The sequence below is a fragment of the Corvus moneduloides genome, chromosome 19 (assembly GCF_009650955.1).
Source record: "Corvus moneduloides isolate bCorMon1 chromosome 19, bCorMon1.pri, whole genome shotgun sequence".
In the NCBI taxonomy this organism is placed as follows: Eukaryota; Metazoa; Chordata; class Aves; order Passeriformes; family Corvidae; genus Corvus; species Corvus moneduloides.
The window spans coordinates 7352958-7372623 of NC_045494.1; the positions used below are offsets into that span (position 1 = coordinate 7352958).

General features: G+C 58.1%; 1 protein-coding gene across 6 annotated transcripts in view; it reads right to left on the reverse strand.

Moving 5' to 3' along the window:
* The window catches only part of CASKIN2 (CASK interacting protein 2), a 38089-nt gene extending 21047 nt beyond the window's left edge, over positions 1-17042 (reverse strand). The window contains exons 1-2 of one of the 6 annotated variants that reach the window (XM_032129346.1): positions 16973-17042; positions 9815-10518 (exon numbers count right to left, since the gene is read on the reverse strand). In XM_032129346.1, the coding sequence (XP_031985237.1) occupies positions 9815-9908 (94 nt within the window). In that variant the 5' untranslated portion in view covers positions 9909-10518; positions 16973-17042. Of the gene's footprint in view, positions 1-9814; positions 10519-11282; positions 11456-12664; positions 12872-16972 lie in introns of those variants that run through there. The other 5 variants (XM_032129345.1, XM_032129349.1, XM_032129348.1 and 2 more) reach the window with 5 other exon arrangements.
* Positions 17043-19666: the final 2624 nt, after the last annotated feature.

Consider the following 19666-nt stretch of genomic DNA (forward strand, 5'->3'; position numbering starts at 1 on the left):
AGCTGGGAATTGAATTTTACTCAGAACTCCCCCCTCTCGCCAGCAGCCTGTGGGCAATCAGCCGTCGGCAGCCCGGGACTAACCTCAGATGGCTGCTGGCGGCCAGAGTTCGGAGTCCCACGGTTAAAAATACCTTGCGGATGCCTTTCCTCAACTCTGACCCCGCGAGCCGGTGCTGCCGCCAGCCCCACTTGGGGACGTGCCGGTGGGGTCCCCCGGGACAGTCACAGCCTGTGCTGTGCAGGGAAGTGGCAGCTGCTGCCTGGGGACTGGGTTTTCTTCTCTAAGAACCAAGGATTTCCACTTCTGGGGGGCTGCTGACTATATTCTCCATTGCTGAACTGAAACAAGAGGCTGAGCTTCCTAAAGCTACCTTCCAGCAAGTGATGCCTGGGCTGTCCAGCTCCCTCTGAACTGCAGCCTGGATCTCAGCACCTTCAGCAAAATATCTCCTCCCCTCCAGGACAGAGCCAAAATGTGGCCTCTGGTTCCTGCCAGTCTCAAGGGATGCTGGATGGGTGACTGCTCCTGCAGATTCTGTGGTGCTGCAGCCATTTCTGGCATCTGCACTGGGAAAGAAAGTAAGGATATCACCCAGCAGTGGCTGCTCAGCTCCCAAGCCATGATGGACGGGAGGGATCCCTCTCCGAATCCCTTGTCCAGTGATGGTGAGGGTGCAGAGGGCACCTTGTTGTTCCCATTCCCCGTGCAAAGGTCACCTACCAAAATACATGGGAACCGACTGGCTGCTCCACGCTGTTGCAAGTGGGAATGGGAGAGGAATGGGTCCATCCCCAGCAGGCACGGGCCAAGCTCTCTCCAGCCTGGGACAAGCAGCCTGAGAGAGATGGTCCTGCTGCCACTCTCTCCTTTCCCTCCCAAGGCAGGGAAGGCAGCATGGTGTTGTCCATGCCCAGAGTGAGCATTTTTTCCCAGGTGGATCAGACCCTCCAACTGCCCATCTGGGTTTCTGGCTGGCTGGACAATGCCAAAGTGGGAGAAGCCATTGCCAAAATCTTGTCGAGCATCTGCCCCGTACCTTAGCTGGATCGGGCTATTTTCATGCAGCTGTGGCAGTGAAGGATTTGCCTGGGGTCTACAATAGGATTCCATATGCAGTGGACAGGAGAGGGACACGACAGCTACATGACCAGGATGTCCTGCACCACCCTGCATGTCCCCACATGGAAGCAGCAAACACTTAGCAGCCGGTGACAGTCTGTGTCCTGGGAGAGGCATCATCCCTTCCCTATGCTGGAAGCAGGAACCCACCCCAGGATCCCACACCCACCTTGCCATCCCTTCAGGGCCCTTGGTGACTGCTGAGTTATTCTGGGCACTGCGTTCCTGACCCCCTCCCCTTGTCCCAGCTGCTCCGGGGCCGGCAGGGAGGGCAGCGGGTTCCTCCCATTGCCCAGCCCGGACGCCAGAGTCAGGCAGCAGCTGCTTGGGGACCAGCTGGGGACAAAGGCGACACGGAGCAGTCCCATCCCCCCACGTACCTTGGAAGGGACAAGGGCTGACTTACAGCAAGGTCAAAGGCATCACAATACAACTCCAATAGAAAAGCAGGAGCTGGATCTGACGACCCCCAGTTCATGGGCTGAGCTCTGGTCAGGAGCTCCCCACACAGGGATCAGGAAGGGGTTTGGGGGCAGCACATCAACACCTCCCACCCCCCAAAGAACAGGCCCACCTCAGCACCAGAAGTAAACAGAGGCAGAGGCAACATCCTTGGCTCCTTGTCAAGCATCCCGCAGGGATGCCGCTGCCTGCGGGGACCCCTCTGCCAGGTCAGCCCCCTCCATCCCAGCCCTGCCTGGGAGCTCCCCACACCCCGTCCTGACGGAGCGGTGGTGGGACACAAGCCAAGGCCTGCCCGCTCCCTGGACCCCTGCCAGGAACCCGATCTGTTTACGCCTTCCCAGCACGGCGGGTGCGTGTCGGGAACGGCCCCGGCAAGCCCGACTTGGCTGCGCAGGCAGAACGTGGGAGCGAGCCCTGAAACCCCCACCTGCTGCCCCGCAGCATCCTGAGGGGGGTGTGGGGAGAAAGTGGGGGGAGCACAGGGGAAAATGGGACCCTCCTGCCTCCATCAGCTCCTTTTTGTAGGAAAAGGCACCACTTCTTGCTCTGTGCCAGCCCTCCTGAGGCATCCCACGCCCCCCACCCTGGCCATGAGATCATGGCAGGTTGCTCCATCCCCAGGCCTGGCAGGGAACGGCTTTCTGAGCTGTGGCAATCCTTCTGGGAAAGCACCTGGAGAGCCAACCAGCCCTGGAAGGTGCATGTCCCCCCCTGGAAAATGAGGTACCATTTTTGCAAGCACATGGCCACCAGCAACACATGCAGGTGCAGGGGGCTGGCGGCCACATGCTGGTCTCTGTTCCAGGGTCTGGGTTGTCCCCCACTGAGGCTGAGAAGAGGCACCCACCTGCACTGCTCCTGGGAGGAGAGTGTTCGTCCAGGACCACTCACCTGGTGTGAATTCAGTCCCGCAGAGCCACAGGCATTAGGAGCAGGCTGCAGTGGGACAGAGTAGAGCCATGACTTTGGGGACTCGGAGCTGGACACCTGCACATCCACACCAGGTTTGGGGTGGAAGGAACAGAGAAGCAGCTCCAGGATATCCATGTGCTGCTAAATATAACCAGTGGGACAGATGCTCCAAGACAGTTTCCTGCACCTCAACACTGTTGAGGAGGAAACTGAGGGCTCTTCCAATGCTTAAGTAGCTCCTGAGGTTTGGAAACACAGAGCAGGCTCAGAGGCAGCACCTCAGTCTGCAGGAGCCTCCTTCCCTCTAAGGAGGAGCGTCTCCCTTCTTTTTAAGCCAGCAGGATTAGCAGGTACTGGTTCAGGGAAGCCAAGAGGGCTCATGAAGCCCTTCCCATCTGTGTCAGCCCCACAAAACCAAACCAGAGCTGTTTCAGATCGACCAGAGCAGCCTGGCCTGCAGCCCAAAGCAATCCCTGGGCCATGGCCATGCTGAACCCCACGCTGCTGGCCAGACTCACTGTGTCCCTGTGTCCCCCCTGCAGGCAATGATTAGCCACCAGGGAGGACTCTGGCTGCTTTTGGAGGCCACTGAGGCAAGTGGTTCTCACGTGGCCTTGCCATGGTGGGGATACATCCTGGGTTCCTGAGGGGCTGCACAGGCTGCAAGTTGGGTGTCCTGCCCAGGGAGACAGGACACCCATGGAAGGGGAAGATCCATGGGGCTCCCAATCCCCAGTCTCCATATTGCTGTTTGCAGCCAGTTCACCTCCAGTTGGAAACCCCCCTTCAGGCTTATCCACACCTGTCGTGGCAAAGAAACAAGCAGTGCTCGAGGGGGAGAACGAGGCAGGCAGCCCCTGGGATCGATGCTCCACAGGGGCAAGAGGCACCAGCAGAGTGGGTGGCAGAGCCTGAGCGACCCTCGCTGCTGGGGACACCTCGGTGACAGGCACCTGACGCCCTTGCCGTGCTCACCAACTCCCTTCCAAGCAGACAGGGCCTTACACAACCAGCCGTGCCCAGCATTACAAAGTCGCAGGCGTTTTACTGCTCCCGGCACAGCTGCCCACCTCGGGTGGCCGAGCCAGACCCAGCTCCCGGGATGGCACAGGGGGAGGCCGGGGCAGGGGTCTGGGCACGGCAGCAGCGCCGGGGGCCACGTGCTCCCTGCGCAGCCTTGGCTGGGGCCCGCGGGGAGCGGCGCTGGCAGGGCTTGGCGGAAGCGCAGCCGGACGTGTTGCACCAGGCCTGGGATGCTGCGGGAGCCGCATACCTGCCTCGCGCAGGTTCTCCCTGCTCCCTTATCTCGCCATCGCAGCCCTGCTCGCTTGCAGCTCCGGCCTTTCTCCCTGGGGTTGCAAACGGCTCGGGGTGGCTGCGCACCTACACCGGGCAGCATCCCGCAGGAGCGAGGGATGGGCCAGAGTATCCAGCCCTTCCCTGGGAGGGGAGAGATCATCCCGACAGAGCCATTTCCAGGCAGTTTGGGCATCTCCAGACAGGTCTGTGACTCACCAGGACACCTCGGCAAGGCTTGGGTGATATTACAGCCCCAAGGTTCAAACAGATCTCTCCCTCTCCATCCCAGGCGTGATTTTTTAGGGAAGCCAGGATAGGATTTCGGGGGAGCCAGAATGCTCGCAGCTCCTCCCCACCCTCTCGCTTGCTAGAGCAACCAGGAAAAAAAAAAAAGGTGGTTTATTGTTATTTAGTTTCTTGCCCCTTTCATACTCCTTTGCCGGAGTTTTTTGCCAGCGGCGGGCCCCGGGTCTGGCAGGGATCCAGGACAGCCGAGGCGCTTTTAAAAACAAAGCAGGGCGCGTGCATGCACACACACACGCACGGCATCCAACCCCACTTTTAACTCTTGCCGGAGTGATGCTGGTGGAATCATCCATTTCCAGCAGGAAACCATCTTACACGCAAGTCCATTGCCACTTGGATCCAACAATTCACCTCCCACCTTCCCAGAAAAACCTTCTGGCAGCACTGGGATCCTGACAGAGAGGTGGCAGAAGTGATGCTGGTTGTTGTCATGGTCCACCAGCTCCCTCCTGGAACCAGCCGAGCCAGAGGATGGAATGCCTGTGCTGGCAGTGTCCTTGCCACGTCCCCTTCTCTCCAGCCCTGGGGAGCATCGTCCTGGTTATGCCGCCCATGTGCTGCTGGCAGCCAGGCACACGGTGTCCCAGTGCTCGGGGCTGCCCTCCCTGTCTGTCCTTAAGCTGTCGTCATCTGAATTGTCCCGTGTTTCTGGGTCAGACAGCCAAAATGGCCTCTGCAGCCCTTGAGAAGGGGCAGCTGAGGCCCCTGGTCTGGGCTGAGTCACCAGGAAATGCCCAAGGGATGGAAATTCCCCTCCTGTCCCAAACCTCAGCCTCCTGCCTGTGACATTGGGGATGGCTGCCAGTGTAGCTCCATCCATGGCCCTGAGGGACCTCCACAATTCCAGGAGATCCCAGATTCCCTGGAATAGCCAGACAGCGCTGGGGTATCTCCAAAGGATGGCAACATGGCCTGGAGCAAGCTCAGAAGTTCCCACATTCATCCTCTTCCCCAGAATTAGCCTGGTTTTCCCCCCAGTCTTTTACAGAGACAAGAAAAGTCAGCTACAATGGCCCAGGCTGACAGCAGGGACCACAGGCTGCCCTGCCAACGGGCGTCCAAAGGCTGAGGACAGAAATACAGACCTGGAACAGGGGGAGATGTGGAGCTGTGAACACAGGGGAAGGGGGTGCAGAGGGGCAGGGGCTGGGCTTGCTGAGCCAGCACAGGCTCCTCCACCTCCCCGTGTGACGTTGCTTGCTCGTGCCTTATCTCCTGCACTCGGCACAGCGACGCTTTCCCTGGCTCCGGGCACTCCGGTGGCAGCCGGGCCCCTTTCCAAACACAACACCCGTTGGAGCCCAGCTTGGAAAACCAACTGTCCCTTCACTCCTTCCGCTGCCCGTGCGGGCCTTTTCCTTCCCAGCGACAGAGGTGGAAATTCCAGGATGTGGATGGGAAAACCCACCCAGCAAACACCAGGCTACCAGAGGAGACCCCCTTCCACGGAGGTCGGGAGCCACAGAAGGAGGAAGAAAGGATGGACCCCTCCTTGCCACGGAGCTGCAGCCCCACCACCATCCAGCCCCGTGGCTGCCGCACTCTCCGGAGCCTTTGAAGCCTCTTTTCTCCCGCTCCCACCACCCACCCACCGCAGGCTGGTTCAGGAGCAGGTCTGGGCACGCTGTGGGGTGCTGGGGTCCCCGGCACGGGGCCGCCGCCAGCCCGGCTCCCCGGGCACGGCGCCTCGCCCCGCTGCTGGCTCAGTCCCAGAGGAAGAGGGAGTTTTGCCCGTTTCGGCAGAGTTTCTCGGCGTCTCTCCGCAGGCGTGCCCACAGCCTTTCCAAGCCGGAGCGTGGCTGCGGAGCCGGTCCAGCCCGTCAGACCTACAGCGGGGAGGGGAGAGGGGAGAGGGGAGAGGGGAGAGGGGAGAGGGGAGAGGGGAGAGGGGAGAGGGGAGAGGGGAGAGGGGAGAGGGGAGAGGGGAGAGGGGAGAGGGGAGAGGGGAGAGGAGAGGAGAGGAGACTACCAAGGACGCTTTGGGAACTCATCCTCAAAACTTGGGCTTCATGTGACAGGGCCGGGTCCAGGCTCCTGCACTGCCTGGGGCAGGACTGGAGCGGGAAAGGTGCCCAGGCACCCCTGCACCACTGCCAGCAGGGAAAGCCATCGTGTGTAACAGAGCCTGACACGATAAGGATCCTGCCCAAGGCCAGTCTTGGCTCTGCCCTGCAGCCAGACCAAGGAGTACCCAAGGGTTTGGGACAAGCCTCCCTCAGTAGCAGCAGCGAAGAGGAGGATGGTCCTCCTCAGTAAGGGGGGTGACACACTGGGCTTGCTGTGTGGCACAAAGGCACATCCAACATCATTACAAAATAATCCCCAGATTGCAAAAAGGAGCAAATTCTCCCCCAAACAACTACAGACCTGCTGCTGCTAGGAGAAGCAGAAATCCCAGCAGAACATGAAAGGAGGACGGGCGTTTCTTCAGAGGACAGGGACACAGAGTGTCAGTGGCAAAGGTTAACAAATCACGGGAGAGATATTAAACCTCATACTTTGAGGCTTAAGCTGATACAGCTACTAGGGATTAGGAGGAAATTCAAGGGGGAGGGAAGGAGTGAATTATCCCACACCTGCCTGCTACAGTCTCACGGCACACGGAGAAGCATCGTCCCTCTCCTGCCAAACTGGATGGTGGCAGCAGCATCCGAGGGCTGGCACAGCTCCTGGGAAAACCTTAACGTGCTTTGTGCTGCCAGGACGCAGCAGTGAGAGGCTCCAACACAGGCATGGAGATAAAGCCAAGACCCCTCTGCAAGCTTTGCTAGCATTTAACAGCTTGCTAGGTCATGGCCCAGACACAGCCACATCCCAGGAGCCCACCCCAGTCCTTAATATATCTAAGGTCTGGAAAGCAGCAACATAGCTGGTGAAATGGGGCAAGTGGCTGACCAAACCTCCTCAAGGCAGCAGCTGAACCCCAGCAGGGCTTCACTCCCCGTCCTTGAGAGTTTCACACCAGTTTGCTCAGCTGCTGCCCTTTCTTTGCACTTCGCACACGTTTAAATAAAAACCTTCACCACTCCCTCGAGGAAGGTAAACAGTGAGTCCAGCTCCCATCACCTTCCACGGCTCCTCCAGTCCCTAGCTATCACAGGGGCACCCCCTCTCTCAGCATCACCCTGGCATCCCCCCATCCCTGCCCCTTGATCCTGCATCCAGGCATGGGGACACCCAAAGTTTGCTGAGCACTGTTCAGCTCCAGAAGCTGCTGCCCCTTCGCAGGATGAGATCCCCTGGCCAGAGAGGCTCTGCCTCTCGCCTCCCCCGGGAGCCCCAGCCCCTCAGTGCTGGCCCTGGCCGGGCCAACTGGTGCATTGTTGGCGAGGGCAGCAGCCCAGGGACGTGATTGATCGCGGGGGAGAGAGGCCAAAGCCGTGACGGGTCGTTTAACAATTTCAATTAAACTCTGCAGCGCTCCCGACGCAGAGGGGAGGGGAGAGGGAGAAGGAAAATAAAAAGCGGGATGTTTCCATTGCCAGGGAACCGCAGTAAAGCACGGCTGGCCCGGCAGGAGCAGCCTGGCTCTCCCAGACCAGAACCCCTTCCCTGGCTGCAGGAGTGACCAGGGCGTCGCGCCGACGTCCCCTTCCCGCAGGCAGGACAACTGCCCTCACCTGCCCTTTCCCTCCTGCCCCCAAAAATCTTGTCCCTGCCCACCCCACCTTGGAATGAGAGGTGCTGTGACCCATTTGTGCGGCGGCGCTTGCGCAGGGAGGAGGCTGCGCACGGAGAATATTAAACAACGTGTCCCTGAAGTTCCCGCTGCCGGGACTGGCGCTTGGATTTTGCTTACATGCGGTGACTTTTTTAGGCACAGGAAGCCCCAGAGGGCTGATCACAGTGATCGAGCTCCCAATCCACTGAGACAGCAGAAGGACTCTTAGAGGGATTTAAAAAAAATACAGAATAAAAAATAAAAATAAATAAAAATCAGCATCTCAGCCTGTCATATGGAAAAGGCGCTTTAATAAGCAGCAAAGGCAGCAAATGCTTGGCTCGCATGGCATCGGTGAGAGGAGGGAGAGGGAACCATAAGGGATGGGGAGCAGTGGTGCCCTCCATGCCAGGGATGAGCTTCCAGGACTAGGCAAGCTCCCACAGCAGGTCAAGCACAGGAGCTCCCCTGAGGGCTTGCAGCAGTGGCCTTGGAGGAGTCAGGTTTTTCTGCCCCCTCCTTTTACAGGAATAAAATGAAAATAAGCCGAGGGAGCTGCTGACGCCGCTGCAGCGGGGGAGTTAAACACACATGTTCACGTGGGTGCCCCATGGCTGCAGGGTGGGGAAGACTCCAGAGAGAAAACAGACGGGATTGAACTGGGAGAGAGTTACTGGAGGGTACAGGAGAAAACAAGTGTGACTTCACCCCTCTGGGTGTGCAGGAGGAGGAGAGCCATGGGCACCCCAGCCTGCACACACTGCCCGGCCATGGGACACCAGCTCGGGAGACAGGGCTGCGTCAGCCAGCAGGACACTCACGTCCTGACGTTATTCATTGCCTTGGGGGTGTCCTTCAACCCACCCACACAGGCAGACTGCTCCTGTTCAGCTCAGGGACCCTGTACAGGCACAGTCCCTGAGCAGCAGAGGCAATGGCACCCTGTACCTTCATCCAGGGAAGGGGCACCAGATGCCCCCAGTCTGGGGAAGGAGGTGCCTCCCAGCCCTTCTGAAAGCCCAGCAGTTGGGATTTGCAAAGTTCTGGCCCCAGTCAAAGCTTTCCAGTAGACGACCCAGGGGAGCTGATCCCCTCCTCACGTTTATATTCCTCAGCCTAACTCAGGTTTCTCCATGCCAACCTCTCTCCTCTGAGCTGCTCCTAAGAAGCCTTAAAGCTTCTCCCGCCTGAGTTTCCCCTTTCCCTCCTCCGGACAGCTTATTCCCCTTCAGCTTTCCCACACACACCCACGAGACCCCCCACGATGAGCAGCCCTGGCAGGGGGATCCACACTGCCACAGCCCGGGCAGCCAGGGTGCACCTTCCCCCAGCCAGACACGGCACCAAGAGCCCTTTTATTTACTTTTCCCAGTTTCCTTCTCTTGGTCCGTCAGGAAAAATGACCAGGAGCTCAGCTCTATACAAGGGCTTCGTGGCACTGGCCACGATCTCCTCCACCTTTCCACCCTCCCCATCTCCTCCAGATGCCGTGCAGCATCTGCAGTGCCCTTGGGGACCCCCGCGAGCCCTCTGTTCACTCCAAGTTGTGCTTGCTGCTGACCTTTCTGAGAGCACATGCAAGAAAACAGCCCTGCTGAAGGGTTAAACATTACCAGACTGAAATTCAAGGCTTGACGATTGGTTCCAGTCGACTGGCTGGGATGATAATTTTTCACAAGATAAATACAGCCAGGAGTGAGCAGCAACCGCTAAAGACCCTTTGTAGGAGCGTCCCCCCCAAAGGCGTTCACTTCCCCCACCATGGCTGCTTCCCTTCACCCATCCCTGCTCAGTGGCCCACACTCCAGGGCCCCTGGCCCCGAGCCCAAGGGGAACCCCAGCTCAGCTGTCGGATTGCTTACAGCCCAGTCATTCATCCGCACAGGCTGTGTTTGCACTCCCGCCTCTGGCCACGGCATAACTCATGTGCTGGGGGTCAGAGCCAGCACTTGCACCCCGGCTTGGCCAGCACTGAGACTCACACCCCAGGACTGGCAGGAGTGTCCAGCCAGGGGGAGGGAGCCCACGGTTCTGTGCCCAGGTACTCACTGCTCTTGGACGCCTTGATCTTGGCCACCAGTTTCTGCACGCCGGGTACGTCCCCGTTCTTCACGGCCTGGATCAGCTCCTGCTCGCGCCCCATCGCACGCAGGTGGGAGCAGTGGCAACGTAGAAACCCTCCGATCCCAGAGGTTTATAAAGCCATGGGAATAAGCCCTAATTCCTCAAAAAACTTTGATGAGAGATGAAATCCAGCAAGAAAGATGCTTTACAATCCCACAGGGCATAAAAGCCAGAAGGAAGAAGTCTTTCTGTTAAGAGCAGAAGTCCCTTTCTGCGTCGGGAGGAGCAGGACCCAGATGGGGTTTGGTTGGAGAACATGCAATCAGTTGAAACAAAAATTACTTCAGTGCTCGGGGACAGGCTCCCGGCAGCACCAGGGCTCTGTGAGACAAAGCCAGGCAGCTCGGGGCAGGGTGTCCGGCGCTGGCAGCATTGGGATGCCCTCAGCCTCTCACAGCACTCCTGGAGCCAGAGGTGTCGTGCTTTGCTCCCCTCAGCAGGCTCTGCTGCGTTGACGAGTCCCTAATTCTTCCCAAAGGGATTATGGGCTCGTTGCCATCTGGAAGTTATAGATCCTCCCTCTCTGGTGCTCATTAGCCCCTTCGTTTCGGCATTCCTCTCGGTGACAGCACTGCAGGCACGCTGGGGAGCCCCGTGCCTGGATGAGCCCCGGCGCGGCAGCCCGGGACCTGCAGAGGGAAGAGCAGAGTCAGCCCCCAAAGGCCATTTACCTCCCGGTTCTGTCGCGACAGCTTTTGTATCCGTGCCGAAGAACGAATACTTTGACTATATTTAGTCCTGGAGGGACTTGGCTCATCCTTATGTTAAACGGAGAAGGAAGAACCTGTGGAGGAAACCTCCTGAGGGTGCTGCCCCCGGAGCGGGACAGGGGCACAGCTCCTTCCCTGTCCCACCCCCCCGGGGCCACACACACCATGTCCTCCCTAAAGGCAGCACACAGGGCCTGGGGCACACAACGTCTCCCCCTCTCCTTTCCCGGTGGCAGCACACAAGGGATGGAGCTGGGAAGGTTTAGCCAAAGCCCTCTGCAGCCCCCGGGAGCGGATCAGCCTGCCTTGCACTCTTCTCCTCCTGTGCAAGGATAAACCCTCACCCTCCAAACCTCCCGTGAAGCTCAATGCCCTGGGACCCAAGACACTCCTTCACCAGTTGAGGAGCTCTCTCTGGCCCCAGTGAGGAGCTGGGTGTAATTCAGCAGGACGACCATGCTCAGAACAAGATCAGTGCCATATCCTGGCCAGCCAGGGAACCCTGGAGAGGGCATGGGGTCCTGCAGGAGCAGTTCACATGTCCCAGCCTGTGCTCCCACACTGTGCCCGGGCTGCCCAAACTGTGTGGCAAGAAAATCCCTTCTGGTTCAGGGCCATGCATCTGGGCAGGCTGCTCCGACGCCGGGGAGGAGTGTGCGTGCAGGAGAGCAGGGAGCACACACCGTGCCAGCTGCAAGGCCATCGCCAGATCACCCCTCCACTTCCCCTGTGCCCATCCAGGATAGATCAGAATCAGCTCTGGTTCCCCCAGCCATGGCTCAGTGGAGTCTGGAGCGCTCACCCTCCAGAGTTTATATAACAGCGAGTGTCGCTTCCTCCGAGCAATCGAGGTCACTGTTTGGAGGATGGAAATCACAGGGGAGAGAAGGCAACAGCGACAGGTCCTGCTGGGGTGGGGGCAAAACCAGAAGGAGAATCCCATGGCACAGCATGGCTCAGCTGGGAGCTGCAGCTGCCCGTAAACAGGGACCCCTCATGGGTTCCCCATGTTCCAGCACTCCCCAGGGTGTAGCAGTACAGGGCAGACGAAAAAATGATCCTTAGGTACTGGCTCAGCTTCTGGGACAAGGGGGGTGTGATTCCCACACCAGGCTGGGGGGTTCTCCCTCCACCCACAGCTCATTCAGCTGATGAACCCCCTCGGCACCGAAGCTGGTGCCTGTCGGGGTCAGCTCTCACCTCCCCTCGTCCTGGGGCACCTGCACAAGCTTATCTACCTTACAACAAAGTTTCAGCCACTTGACTCAGACTAACCTCTTGCTGCAAACAAATCCCCTCCCAAAACCTCCTGAGTTGCACCGTCTTCAGAACTATTTCGTTTAACCCTCTGCACTGCATCCTCAAGACCGACTCTGCGCTGCTCCTCAAGACCGCTCACAAGAAGCAAACGCGAGGCGGTGAGGCAACTTTACGTTTGAAAAGTCTGCCCGGCCTCACTTGGAAAACGGCCCCGGTGCTGCTGCCTCGGCTCCCGAAACACGCGGGGCTCAGCGGGCAACTCGGAGGGATCGAGAGCTCCGAATGCCGACCTGCACCTCCTCAGCCTTTCCAAAGAGAAGCAGCGAAGGTAAAATTCGAGAAACGCACAAAGCTGGAAAACCAACAGCAAAACATCCCTCCCACACGAGCAGAGCTGAGCCTCCAGCGCAGGAATCCACCTGGAGAAACAAAGTATCCCAAACATTCCTGCAGCCAACGGCAGCGCCGGGAAAAAACAGGCGGCAGGGGAGGGGGAAAAACCCCCGAACAAACCCAAACCAGTTACGTAAGTGGCGGAGGAAAGATGCGAACGAGCTGAAGGCACCCAGCCGGGTCCCGGGAGGCGGCGGGGGCAGCTCGGTGCCCCCGGGAGGCTCCAGCCCCGCTGCGGGCGCGGCCGGGCGGGCAGCGAGGGGGGCCCCGGCCGCGCCTCCGCCTCCCCCCGCCCCGAGACCCCCGGGCGGGGCGGCTCCTTCCTCCGGGCGGGCTCGGGGGCATTTCTGCTCCCATCGAGGAGAGTCACTCCGCGGCTCCTGGGGCGAGTTGCTCCGCCGGCCCCACTCACCTGGCGGCGCTCCCAGCCCGCCGCACCGGGGCGAACCGACGGCACCGGACCGGACCCAGCCGCGCCGTGCGGAGCCGCTCCGGACCGCAGCGCACCGAGCAGTGCCGAGCCCGGCCCGGCCGCAACTTCCCGAGCCGCGCGGGGCGGGAGCGGGGCCGGTACCGGAGCGGAGCCGCGGGTCCCGGCTCGCAGGCGGCGCGGCGCTCAGCAAAGTCCCGCTCGGGCCGGCCCCGTCCCGGCAGGAAATCCCTCCCCGGCCCGGCCTGATTGGAAAAGCCCGGCGGGTTGTGCGGCGGGGCCGGGCCGGGGCGGCTGTCACTCACCGTGATGCGGCGTCGAGCGGGGCAGGGGCCGGGCCGCCCATCCCGTCGCACCGGCACCGCTCCGCCCCCGGCCGGGCTGCCCCGGGCTCCCGGGCATCGGCTCGCTTTGAACGGGGTCCGGCTGGACGCACAGCGCGGCCCGGGACCGGCGCCGGGGGGGCGGGACCGGCGGCGTCCGGGACCGAGCTGGTGGGAGGTTCCCCATTCTCGATCCAGGACCGAGCCAGTGGTTCGGGACCGGCTCCGTTGGGAATCCTTCATCCTCCTCAATCCAGCGCCGAGCCGGTGGTCTGGGACTGGCACGGTAAGGGACCGACCTCGTGCTTGATCCGGGATCGGTCCGGTGCTACAGGACCGGCCCCGGACGGAGATCCCCCATCATCGATTTAGGAGCAACACGGTGGTCTGGGAACCAGCCCTCCCCCACCTTCAGCCCCAGCCCTCCCCCGTCAGCCCTTTGCCCCCTCCACCCCCAGCCCCCTTGGCAGAGGGGCTGCATAAAGCCGCTGGTGGCACCCATGGGACTAAAATCCACCGATCCCCAGCTGTCCAAGACCCAAATTAATCCTGCTCTCACAAAGCACTAAAACCACCAAAAATCACCCATTTCTGCCAATCTTCAGCAGAAACAGCAGAGGCAAGTGCTCCCTCGAGCACAGTTCTTTTAAAACAAGAGATTGCCTAATAAAGCTGGACAGTTTTTGTTGCATGATACCACTGGATTATCATCAACTAATCAGATTAAAAACACACGGAAGCTTTGGTTTTATTCACTAAATGGCCAGCCTGCAGCTCCCTGGGGGAGTTGCAAAGATCCCACACCTCTTCAAACCAGGCCCCGAGACATTTCACCAAATGATGGTTTCATGAGCAATCCCAAGGAGGGGGATCCTTGGCAAGGAGGAGGGACTGACGTTTCCAGACACACCCTGTCTTTTCAGTTCGGGAATAAAGAGATTATTATGCACATCTAATTATAAATGTCAACATTTTACGGCTGCTATGCTGAAGCATGAAGCTCTAAGTAGCCCTGCTAGAAAGGGCTGTGAAGTGAAAGGTCTTGTTATTCCTCCTCTGAGTTTTTCCAGAGCTGGTAAAGCTCAGTGACATTTATAATAATCCCCTGGATTTATGTAGCACCTTTTGTCCTTTTAAGGATCTTAATTAAGCTTTGCAGCTCCCTGAGCACAGACTAAACCCACTTTGCAAAAGAGGAGCCCAGGTCCTGCTTTGTACAAAATGTGTGCCCCATTTCAGGCAGGAGAAGGACTTTTTCACCCCAGCGACCTCCAGCACACGCTGTTACATCACAGTCAGGGCACAGCACCCTGACATCCCCAGCCAAAGGTTGTGCTGCTGTAGCCACACTCGTGTGGTTAAAGCTGGATAATTCAAACTTTAATCTCTGGTGTCACACAAGCCTTGTGAATGGAGGGTGCCACTGGAGGGATTTACTAGAAATTTCTGGTGCAGTCTTCAAACATTTGACTACCTATTGGCAGGCCTGACATTGCCCCGAAGCCCAGCGCCTTCCCCCTATGGCCCTGCCTGCAGGGAGTGAAGCTGGAAGGAGCAGGCCCCCATTTCCCACCATGAATCCCAGTTTTCCATCCACTCCTGAAGGTTGAACAGCTGGTTGGTGACACCAGCCCAAAGAGCTGCCAATGGCTTCAACCGTGCCCACCTTGCAGAATTGGCAGACCCCCCGTGACATTTATTCCCCCGTGCCTGCAGAGCAGGTGCTGAGAGCATCACTGAGTTTTCACTGCAGAGAAAGCCCTTTAACAATTCGCCCCCTTCTATGCACCAGGACGAGAACTTTTAGAGTTTAGGGGGTTTCAAGGTGCAGGCACAGTTGCGTGGCCAGCTCTGCCCTGAGCCCCTGCAGAAAGGTGCCCAAGGCAGCACTGACTTGTGTTCCCCACTTCGGGTGAGGGGCCTGGGGGCTCCAGCCGGGTCAGGCTGCTCCGTTCTGCGGGGCCCCGGCTCCTGCTTGCAGCTCCTCAGGTCGATGTTGCCATCTAGAGGTGCCTGCTACAGCGATCGTCTCCTTGTAAAGTATTGGGGAGGAGGTTTGTTTTTGTTTTTGTTTTTGTTTTCAATTCAATGCAACAATTCAAAGCGGTTTTTTTAGGTTAGCCCATCTCTTGGGTGGCTGCAGCTCATCCTGGCTTGTCTCACAGTCCCTGCAGCTGTGCAAACCTCTCCTCTCTACTCTGACATTATTTTGAGATGGAGTAAAACTCAAAGTGATGCATTCCCCGGCAGGGAAGCAGCCACACTGGCAGAAGCAATACACACAGTGACATCCACAGCAGCTCCATGGCCAGTGCTAGCTCCAGGTGGGGCTGTGACAGACACGGCTCCAAGTCTTGGAGTGCAAGACTCCCACTCCCAAATCTCACCCATGAAAACCAAACTTGGAAATTCATGGCTGTTTAATCCCCACTGAGTGGGTAGGAGGTCTGCAAAGGCCCATACCAGACATCCAAAACATTTTAAGTATGTTATGAACCAGATGGGTGGAAATACACATCCCCCCTTTCAGCTGTGGCTCGGGCTTCTCCTTTCACTGCTGGTTTTTTAAAGCATGCCCAGCTCGACCCAAAGACTTGCTGCAACCCCACACCTGGGCAGGAGGAGGCTCAGGCAAACATGGGAGCAATGGCAGCTTGATGCCCATGGCAGACAGGGTCAATTCCCTGGATGGGTGTGCAGACTCCACTGCCCAGACACTCCCAGTTCAGGGTCAGGACAGGGCTGATGTCTGGCACCTGCACAAGGGCAGCACCACCATGGCAGAGGCTGTATTGGACCATGGGATCTGTCCTTCAGGGAGGAGGGTGCAGGCTGAGGATGAAGCAGGGCGAGGAAGAGCCTCTCCTGCACTGAATCAGGTCAGAAAGCAGGTTATTGCCCAGATTTAAAGCCACCCACAGGAGCTCTTCCTGCAGCTCCTGACACTGATTCACACATCACCTGGCTCCCTGAGCACTGAGGGGTGATGGGTGCCCCACTGCTGGGCTTTGCTCGTGTCCTTAAGCAGCCCAGCAAGTCTCAGTCTCATTCCTGATCCTCAGAAGTCACATCCTGTCCCCACGGAGCCTTTCCTGTACAGGCATCCATCTCCTCCCACATTACATCCAGGCCAGGCATTTCCCACCCTGCTCAGCGCTCCACCTCGTTGGCACCAGTGTCAAGGGCAAAGCGAGAGCAGGATGGAGGATCTGGACGCAAAGGTGCTTACATAGGCATTTACTCCATTGCCTCTCGCACACCCTCCTGGCAATAGGTGCTGCTGGAAGCAGTCCAAGGAGATGAATTAGGGGGCTTGATCAAGAGAGAGATGCACTGCCCACGAGGAGGAGGAGGATCACAGCTCCCAGAGACCAGGCTCTGGCAGAGAAGGATTTGGGCTGGTTTGGCCCCAGACATCTCCTGTCACGCCAGAGCACAGCTGTGCAGCCTGCAGCTGGCCACTGCCACCAGGAGGGCTTCAATGCCAGGATACATCCCAGACCCAAGCCAGAACCCGGACACAGCTCCATGAACTCATGCCCTGTGAAGCTGAACATCAGCCTTAGTATGAAATGCAGCAGTGACTGCCCTTAGCAGACCTGGTGGGACTTGCTGGTGGCAAAGAGCTACAGAAACCCACCCAGAGTCAGCTCTCAGACAGGTAGCAGGGCTTGGTGATCTAGGAAGCTCTGCTCAGGTAGTATCTTTTCCAAAAAACATTTTCCTCCCCAAAAGTAATCAGGTAACCAACCCTTCGCTACATCATTCCGTGGCAGTCCAGCTCTGAGCTCCCTTGAAAAGCAGCTCCACAGGCCTGGCTCGAACACGTGCAAGCCAGGAGCTGCAGCCTGCACCAGCCCCTGCCCTGGCACAGCAAACCCAAATGCTGAATCCCTGTGGGAACTTGGGCAGGTGCTGGCATGGGGCTCCTTCCCACGTGCCAGTTCCTGGCTCCCGCCGGACTCACCTCTCCAGGCACACGTGAGCTGCTGCTTGCACTGTCCTCCTTGTCCTGCCTTCCTCCTCTTCCTCCTCCTCGAGCCTCCCTGTGCTGACAGTCACTTCTTTCTGGTCTTGTGCCTTTCTTTGCTCTCCGTCTCCCTTGCTTAGTCCCTCACTCAGGAAATTAAAGATAATCCTCCCCTTTTTTGCAGCCGGATTCCCTGTTTAACATTCGCTGCGTGTGCTTGCACTGATTCAAAACGGGATTAGACTTTCTGTTGCTTTGATGTCAGTTGGGCTTTGCACTTAAGGCAGAGGGAGGAAAGAAAATGTCTGTTAACAAACCTCTTGGATTCCACCCATCCACTTGCATCCATCCTGGAAATGAAGGTCAGGCACATTTACCTGCAGAAACTGAGCCCCCTTCCAGGACTGACGTGGGGGGAATAACCCAACGTGCAACTGCAGCACTGCACTCCCTGCGCTGGGCCTTATTCTCTGGAAACACCCAAATTTCGCCCTGGCTCCGTTATCATCCAGCTGCGTGGAGGCTGAATGGCCCCCATGAGGAAGGAGGGGTCATTAATCATCAGAAAACCACAACTCGTTGGCTGTCAGTGGATATTGCAACCTCCAGCTGCCGTGCAGCAGGGAGCGCGTGGGCCACCGGCATCGCTCCAACGGATCGGGGCTCGGGGCTGCCTGCCGGGAATACCCCAAGCTGCTCATTTCTGAGGGGGAAGCAGGTGCTGCAGGGTGGCTGTGCTGGAAATCCATATCCTGCTCCCTGCGGTGTGACATTTGTGCAATGGCATAGTCCATAACTTTCCAGGGCATTGCCCTCTGCTTCCTTGGGCCTGAACTTCTCCCCCTTTGGAAGATGAGGATTTGGAGTTGTTCTCACTGCTGGTCCTTCCAACACCAGTCTGAAGCAGATGAAGAACGTTTTTCTCATGTTGCCTGAAAACATCGTGCTTTGCTTCCAAGACACCACTCCTCGAATCTGTGATGTCCAAAGTGATGTCCAAAGCAGCACAGGTCAGAGCTGGAACAGGATCTCGCACCAGAAGAGAGCCTTTCACAAGGGATTCTGCAGAGCCATGGCCAGGGCTGGGATGTGACAGTGGGTCCTATTCCTGCTTATCCAGGACAGCCCTTTCCCACAGTTTCCTGAGCCTCGCAGGTGGTTTCTGCTGCCTGATGCTCCTTCTCCATTCCCACCAGAGCTTCCCTTCACAGGCAGCTGGATCTCCTCTGGCTAACAGGCAGATCTGGGGGCTGCATAACTGGAGATGTTTGGATGTCCCTGAAACCATCCCAGGACCTTCTGCAGGTTGTTCAGAAGAGCAGCTCCATGGATGAGCACAATCCACCTGTGACCAGAACCGTCCTCACAGCCCTGAGCCCCTGGAGAGGCACAGCCAGTGCCTGTGGAGCAGAACTGGGGACACACCTAGGCACTCCTGGGGCTCTGGCAGCTGTAATCTCTGTCACCCGCACCTCACTGCTGTGCTGCAGCCCTGACTGGCACTGCCACCACATCGGGCTTCCTCCAGGATTGCCCAGGGACTCGGGACGTGCCTCTGCCAACAGCACAGTGTCTAATCCATTTTGCCTGGTGCACACTCACAGACTTGATTAATGTCTGCAATGAGCTCCATCCATCATCGGGGAGTAAAGGAGATTAACTCTGCAGCATGCCTGCCTCGCGTTGATCCCATTCTCCAGGCCTCCTGATTAATGGCGAGGCCGCCTTATCTGCCAGGCCAGGAAACACGAATATCCGGGTTGCCTGGGGATGGGGGAAGCTCTGGGAGCTTGGGAGCAGACGGGGCAGTGCCGGCACAGCCACAGCACGCTCTGCCATCGGGGCCATGCTGCTGCACCTCTGCTTCCCACACTGCCAGCTCTGCTCTCCGTTCCTATTGATCCCTTCATTCCCATTGCTCCCTCTCTCCCTTCCTCCTGGCCCTTCCCAGCCATGCTAACAGGGATGATTGGAAGGAGAGCAGCAATTGGAGTGCTGATGCATCCGTGCAGGAATGCAGTACTGAAAACCAGAGTCTGGGGCTCCATTTTCCCTCGATGGGTCAGCAGGGAAGATGTCATTCCCTATCCATAGAGGGAATTCGGATGAGCTGATTTGGAGGCCTGGAATAACCCAGGCAAATCCCCCTCTGGGGCTGGGGGCGAGGCTGCAGCTGACCAGCGCTGCGCAGAGCGGCCGCTCGGCCGAGCTCTTCCCGGGAGGACACGCGTGTAAAGTGGATGCAGGGAATTAGTGGTGCCATCTGGATGGGTTCCAGCTCCTGCCCCTGGCTCGCTGCTGATGCTTCATTAACAGCTCCCTCCTTTCAGCTCCGTCTCCTTGGCTTCTGCTGTGATCAGCTGGGCTGGAGTTTTGTTGTCTTGGGCTTTTTCCAAGTGGAAATTATTTCTCATTTCTTTTAACAATCAGGACACAGAGAAAGAGACAGGAGAGGAAGGAATTTCTAGGAGATGAAAGGGCAGGATTAAGGACACGGCTTTCACTTTGTTATCCCTCTAGTGCAGCTAAGAAATTCCTTTCAGAAGAAGGCTTTAATTAACTATGTTTTTCTGATGGGAATAAATCCTGGACCTAGAGATAGGTCTGGCTGCTTGGGTCTGCTGACAACCCCAGCTGCAACCTCAGCAGCCCAGATTCGTACACACACACACGGTCTTATACAAAACTCAG